General features: G+C 38.7%; 1 protein-coding gene across 1 annotated transcript in view; it reads left to right on the plus strand.

Moving 5' to 3' along the window:
- The window catches only part of LOC106877317 (Fanconi anemia group D2 protein), a 39,066-nt gene that overhangs the window by 27,084 nt on the left and 4,482 nt on the right, over positions 1-7,500 (plus strand). The window contains exons 34-40 of the mRNA XM_089342205.1: positions 299-423; positions 1,402-1,501; positions 2,656-2,775; positions 3,984-4,077; positions 5,042-5,113; positions 6,023-6,061; positions 6,723-6,872. Coding sequence (XP_089198331.1) covers positions 299-423; positions 1,402-1,501; positions 2,656-2,775; positions 3,984-4,077; positions 5,042-5,113; positions 6,023-6,061; positions 6,723-6,872 — 700 coding nt within the window. The remainder of the gene's footprint in view (positions 1-298; positions 424-1,401; positions 1,502-2,655; positions 2,776-3,983; positions 4,078-5,041; positions 5,114-6,022; positions 6,062-6,722; positions 6,873-7,500) is intronic.

Genomic DNA, 7,500 nt, shown 5'->3' on the forward strand with positions numbered 1-7,500 from the left:
AGCCTGCACCAGACTTCCGTGTCTGTTTTGGCAGGGTTTTTACAGCTGGATGCCCTTCCTAACACCAACTACCCATCGTCTATATATAGATTCATACAGGCATGGCTCTGGGATAAGAATCTTACTTCCCAACCTCATAGTTCCAAGTTCAGTCCCCCTTTGTGGCATTTTGGGCAAGTGTGTTCTACTACTTATTTGAGAACTCTAGTATTTTTTTATTGTTGTTTCGTTTTGTTTTGTTTATTTTGTTTATATTTCATTTGTTCCACTTCACTGAACCTGGATGCGCTTCATTTAGGCTGGCTATTGAATACCTCCAGAACTTCTCTGATACAAGTCCTAATGTGCAGACTGCTGTGAAGTTGGTTGAAATTCTGATTACCCTGGTTGAGAAAGGGGCCCCTGACTACTGCCATAAACCTGGTAAGCCAAGCACTTCCTCCTCCTCTTCCTCTTTTCCTCTTTCCCTCTTTTTCGTCTTCTTCCTCTTCTGCCTTCTCTTCCTCCTTTTTATTCTTCCTCTTCCTCCCCTTCTACTTTTTCTGTCTCCTCTTCCTCCCTACACTTTTTCACAGTAAACAGTGTGTCTTAAAGTAGACTTAGCCATAAATCAGAGTTTGTAACAGTTTTGGGTTCAAGACCCGTTGGATGGTAAGAATGGCCAAAGATGATGCCAGCATGGAAAACAGACATTTCAGGAGGAGGATGATGATGATCCTGGTAGGTATTGAACCTCTGACTGTATCCACTTTGAGAGACACTGTTCAAATTATTTATTTACATATTTATTATAGGTGTGGCTGTGTGGTAAGAAGCTTGCTTCCCAACCACGTACTTCAAGGTTCAGTCCCACTGAATGGTACCTTGGACAAGTGTCTTTCTTCCACAGCCTCAGGCCAACCAAAGCCTTTGTGAATTGATTCGGTAGATAGAAACTGAAAGAAGCCCACTGTACGTGTGTGTTTGTTTGTCTGTGTTATTTTCCTCACCCACCGCTTGACAACCGGTGTTGGGTTTACATCCCCATAACTGAGCGGTTCAGCAAAAGTGACTGGTAAAATAAGTACCAGGTTCAAAAAAAAGTATTGGGGTCACTTCTTTCAACTAGAAATAATTCTTCAAGGCGGTGCCCCAGCATGGCCGCAGTTCAATGACTGAGACAAGTAAAAGATGGAACGATATTTCATGAAGGTTCTTAATTTTTTTTTTAATACAGGCATGGCTGTGTGGTTAAGAAGCTTGCTTCCCAACCATGTGGTTTGGGGTTCAATCCCATTACGTGGCAAATATCTTCTATAACCCCCAGACCAACCATTTTGCTCTCTCATCAACATTTCCTTCCACTATTCTTCTCTCTTTTTCTTTTCCTTTATGTTCACCTCCTGAATAATCTTCGTCCAGCGGAACTGGCTGAATCCTTCCTCCACAGAGCCTGGCTCACTCCCACTGGTGCACGAGAAAAAGGAGCTACATTTAACAAACACATTCAGAAGATACTAAAGTAAGTCAGTAGCCAGCTTTTGTATTAAACCACCACCACCACCACCAATGGAGAGCCCATTGTATATACAAGGGTTGGACAAAATAATGGAAACAGCTTAAAATTTCAAACAAATTTATTTTAACATGGGGTAGGACCACCTTTTTCAGTAATTACAGCTTGAAATCTATGAGGTATGGACTCGTACAAAGTTTGAATTGTTTCCAAAGGAATTTTTGTCCATTCTTCACCTAAAACAGTCCCCAGTTCTTGTAGTGATGATGGTGGAGGATATCAACTCCTTGTTTTTCTAAAATGCACCATAAATGTTCCATAATATTGAGATCTGGGGACTGTGGTGGTCAGATAAGATGTTCAACTTCACTAGAATGTTCCTTGTACCATTCAGTAACAACTTTAGCTGTGTGAATTGGTGCATTATCGTCCTGAAAGATTGTGTTTCCCTCCGGAAACAGTTCCACAACCATAGAATGAATTTTATCAGATAAAATGCTTAAACAGTCTTGACTATTAATTCTACCATGAAGGGAAACCATTGGGCCAGCGGATTTCCAAGATTTAGCCCGGCGAACAGTTTCTGTCGAAACTGGGTTCTCGAGGTGGTCGTTAAGCTCTGCAGTAATTTGGGGAGCTATACTTTTGTGATCCTTTCTAACAATTTGCATAAAAGTCCGACACTCCCAATCTGAAAGTTTTGGTTTTCTTCCAGAATTTTGTTTAGACGAGGAGGTTTTTCCCACTGTCTCAAAGGCTGTCATTACTTTTGAGACAGTACTTCAAACATTTCGGCTGTTTTCATTATGCTAGCGCCAACAATTTGACCTCTTTGAAAGTCCGATAGATCTGTCATTTTAATGAATTTTAATTACCTTTTTTCTGATGATATCTGAAAAGAAACAGCAATTTTAGCAAAACATATTAAGCAACACTAATAATAAATCAAAAAACAAAAATAAACAAGCTTTTGACGGTTTTATAGATATTTCAAAATTATGATGCTAGATGTTTCCATTATTTTGTCCAACACCTGTATATATATCTATATATGTATATGAGTGCGTGTACGTGTATGCATCTACACTGAAACAAGTAAAAGATATATTACATTCTCTCTCCCTCTCTCTCACTGCAACCTTCTCATTCCCCTATTACAGATGCTACCTCTCCTACTCTCCAAGTCCCTTGGATGCCATTGAGAAACTGTGTAGCGATGCCATTCCTCAACTGCTCAACGCTGATAACAGCACATCAGAAATGTACCCCTCCCTCACAACGTAAGTACTATGTTTTGTTTTTTGTTTTTCTAGTCATAATTGTATTCCCAGACATATAAGATGCACTGTTTTGTTTTCAGAAATCAAGTCTCAAAAATCCAACCCGGGCCCACAACGTTGGCCCTCCACTAAGCTTTAACCCTTTAGCATTCAAGTTATTCTGTCAAATGTAATCTTTAGTTATTCACATTGTTTTGAATTAATCATCTCGTGGCTTCAAGATTTTGATGATGTGAGTCCACTCTGCTGAGTGGTTGGCGTTTAGGAAGGGGGCATCCAACTGTAAAAATCCTGCCAAAACAGTCACAGAAGTCTGGTTCAGGATTCTACCTGGCTGGCTCTCGTGGCACCGTCCCACCCGTGCCAGCATGGAAGGTGGACATTAAATGATGATGGTGATTAATTTATTTTTAGAATGACATTGTAGGGTATGTGTGAGGGGTCAGATCTGGCCAATTTGAATATCAAGCTGGTTTCCATTGCATATAAATTCTCCACCTGGATAGGACGCCAGTCCTTCACAGGGTCACTCACTTTTGCCAGCTGAGTGAACTGGATCAATGTGAGATGAAGTGTTTTGCTCAAGAACACAATGCGTTGCCCCGTCCAGAAATTGAAACCACAATCTTACGATTGTAAGTCCAACACCCCTAACCATTAAACCTCACAAACATGACCGGCATTATCTCCTGTAATTTCATTTGTTTTACATCTGTCTTTCCATGCCAGCATGGGTTAGACAAATACTTATTCTTCAGGCATAAATATGCTTCCTGTCGTTAACCCATATTTTATCTCATTTTTCTCCAAAAACTACAAAATTAATTTGTTTGTAAGGAATGTCATCAGAGCATCCCTGTTTTGCTCAAAATGCAGAATGTAAAAAATTCCTTCTCTCTCTTTTCTCTCTCTCTCTCTCTCTCTCTCTCTCTCTCTCTCTCTCAGCCCCATCCCCACACATTTTATTGCTCAAATAAATTTATTATTAGTCATTGGACCATGTGGATTTTCCACTCTGCATAATTGTCTTGTTATTGCTTTTCTTCAATGTTTCCTGCATCAAATAAACAAAAACTTAATTACTGCTCATCATCATCATCATCATCATCATCATCATTTTACATCCTCTTTCTACGTTGTGGTATGGGTTGGTCGAACAGGGGGCTAATGCAGTTTTTTGAAAAAAGATTTGTTATTTCCCATTGCAGCTCTTCTTTCTCCATGTTTTACCGTGTGCTTTTCAACCAGTTGGTAATTACTGTTAAGAAGATATTGCCAGGAAAGAAAACTGAATCTCTCGAAGTAAGTCTTAATATTTCTCCTCTTCAAGGCATTGTACTGGCAGAACTTTTAGCATGTTGGGCAAAGCGCTTAGTAGCATCCTGTCTTCGTGTTCTGAGTTCAAATTCAACCAAGATCCACTTTGTCTTTCACCCTGTCAGGGTTAACAAAAAACAGTACCAGTTGGACACTGGGGTTGATGTAATCAACTTAGACCCTCCCCCAAACCTGCTGGCTATGTGGCCAAAATTTTAAACCAGTATTTCTCTTCCTCCTCTCTTGAAATGGGTTTGAGGAAGAACACAAAAATTTGGAGTTAATATTTTGCTAAGCAAAAGGCAGAACCATTACCATGCCAGGCAAAATGCTTAGCAGCATCTTGTTTGTCTTTAGATGTTCTGAGTTCAAATTCTGCCAAGGGTGGCTTTGCCTTTCATCCTTTCGGGGGTCAATAAAATAAGTACCAGTTGAATGCTAGGGGTCGATGTAATTGACTTACCCCCTCCTCTAAAATTGCTGGCCTTGTGCCAAAATTTGAAACCAATATTCACCAACTTGATGGTGGTGAGCTGGCAGAATCATTAGAATGCCAGGCGAAATGCTAAGCAACATTTTGTCTGTCTTTACATTCTGGGTTCAAATTCTGCTGAGGTCAGCTCAACTCCTCTCTCTCTTTTGTTCTATTTTAACCCTTTTGATACCAACCCGGCTGAAACCAGTTCTGGCTCTGTAGAACAAATGTCTTGTTTTCAAAAGTTTTGAATTAAAATCTTCCACCAAACCTTAGTCACAATTTATGTTCCTAACACCAGCTTAATTATAACTAAGTTATTTTACTAAATTCTTTGTTATATTTAAAATTAATTGAAAGAAACACAGAATATCTCAAAATAAATACAGTAATGAAAAGGTTAAAGGTATGTTGTTTGTTTTATATTTATTTTGCTTTTGTACATTTATTTTTGTTTTGTGGTTGTTTTTTTAGGTAAAAAATGACAAAATTCTTCAATGGAATTTGGCAGTCCGGATATTTCAGATTTTAACGACACTCATTAAGGTAATTAACCCTTTAGCATTTAAACTGGCCATATCTGGACCCAAATATTCTTCCCATTTTATGTTCAAACTGACCAGATCCAGCCTCTCACACCTACCCTACAATGTCATTCTAAAAATAAACAATCACATCATCTATTGTTATATTTCAAGATGGTGGTTGTTTTTTTGTGGGGAGGGGGATTTTTTCCTTGCCAAATATTTTTTTAATTTTTCACTCATTTATTATTGCATCCATTGTTTGGGAATCTTTAGTCACACACCTGTGACCTCTTCAGCGACTCTTCCATCCCACATGTCTCCTGTTCTCGAGAATGAACTAAAACAGAACAGGAAGTTACAAAGCCAAATTAGTATTCATTAATGAAGAGAGGCGAAAGGCAGGGAGCTTGTACAACTGTTAACACACCAAGCGAAATGCTCAAAGGCATTTCATTCGTTCTTTATAGTCTGAGTTCAAATTCCACCACGGCCGACTTTGTCTTTAATCCCTTTCAGGGTTGAGGAAATAAGTACCAGTTAATCACTGAAATTGCTGGCCTTGTGCCAAAACAAATAATGAGAGAGAGAGAGAGAGAAAGAGATTGTGCCTAGAGTGCAAATGTTCGTAAGTAATTTGGTCCAATCCATGGAAGTTGGAAATGAAGTGATGATGATGATGGTCATATTAATAATTTGATGACAGTGTAGACAAATTGCTTAATGACTCTCGTTACAGTAATTAGATGAGCAACCTAAATAAATCTAAATACTTTCTCTTTTGAAAGTAATCGTTGGGTTTGTACTTCCTTCTAGAGTTCTGCTTTCAGTCATCTACTCCTACCACGACCACCACTAGCTACACTTTCGTTTACTCCCTCTCTCTCTCTCTCTCTCTCATTTGTGTAATAATTTTTATTTTCTGTTTCAGAAATTTGATGGCCTTCCAAATCTAGGGACTGCATTAAAGGTAGGGACCAAATTATACAAATTTTCTAGACTTCAGTCGAGAGGTCCTTATTTTTATTTTCTGTTTCAGAAATTTGATGGTTTTTCAAATCTAGGGACTGCATTAAAAGCAGAGGCCAAATTATACAGACCTCAGTTGAGAAGTCCTTATTTTGCAGGCTCACAGGTGCTGGTGCCAAGTAAAAAAAAAAAAAAAAAAAAAAACCCTGCGCTGGCACCATGTATAATGCACTGGTGCTACGTAAAAAGCACCCAATGCAATCTATGAAGTGGTTGGTGTTGGGAAGGGCATCCAGCTGTAAGAACCCTGCCAAAACAGTTGCAGCAGTCTGATGCAGGTTCCGGTCAAACTGTCCCACCCATGCCAGCATGGAAGGCAGACATTAAACAATGATGATGGTTATTATGGTGGCAAGCTGGCTAAATCATAAGCATGCCTGGCATTCTGAGTTCAAATTCTGCTGGGGGTTGACTGCTTTTCATCCTTTCAGGGTCGATGGTGGTGGTGGTGATAGTGACAATATTTTTTTGACAGTTCCAGTTACTCAAACAACTGGAATGGCCATTATTGAAATCAAAGAAACTTTCTGCTGCTTATTTTTACTGTCTTTACGTATGCTTTATATTCATTTGTTTTAGATATATATTTCTCTCTTTTCTAGAGTGGTCGTTTGTTTGTGGATGCCTTCACCCTGCAAGCGATGCCCCTCCTTGACATTATGTATCGCAGCCAGCATGAAAACATCCATGGATTACTGAAGAGCATGCAATTAAGTACACGCTCGTTACATCACATCTGTAATCACTCCAAGGTAACTATAACTTTCTCAATTTTATTTCTATCAAATAACTTTTTTACCTTCATTGTTTTTCTTTCATTGTTTTTTCCTTCATTTTCATTAGTTTTTTTTATTTTTCCTTCTTTTTCTTCATTTTTTTTTTTATTTTTCCTTCATTTTTCCCTTCATTGTTTTTCCTTCATTTTCTCCTTCATTTTTTCTTTTATTTCTCCTTCAGTTTTTCTTTTTCCTTCATTGTTTTTGCTTCATTTTCTCCTTCAGTTTTTCCCTTTAACTTGTTTTAGTCATTTGACTGTGGCCATGCTGGGGCACCGTCTAGAAGAATTTTTACGTGCCACCGGCATAGGTGCCTGTTATGTGTCAGTCAGTGTGTGTCTATGTCTGTGTTTGTCACTGTTTGACAACCGGTGCTGGTGTGTTTACATCCCTGTAATGTAGATAGAATAAGTACCAGGTTTAAAAAAACAAATGTGTTCTACTGTCAATTCATTTGACTAAAAAATCCTTCAAGGCCATGCCCCAGCATGGCCACTATCTAATGACTGAAATAAGTAAAAGATAAGACATATACATACGCAAAGAGCTTCCTGCACATTTCATCTTCCGAATTCCCTCGTTTGTTGTTGGTTTGCCCAAGGTA

This window comes from Octopus bimaculoides, chromosome 25, assembly GCF_046866305.1.
Source record: "Octopus bimaculoides isolate indiv1 chromosome 25, ASM4686630v1, whole genome shotgun sequence".
NCBI classification, from domain to species: domain Eukaryota; kingdom Metazoa; phylum Mollusca; class Cephalopoda; order Octopoda; family Octopodidae; genus Octopus; species Octopus bimaculoides.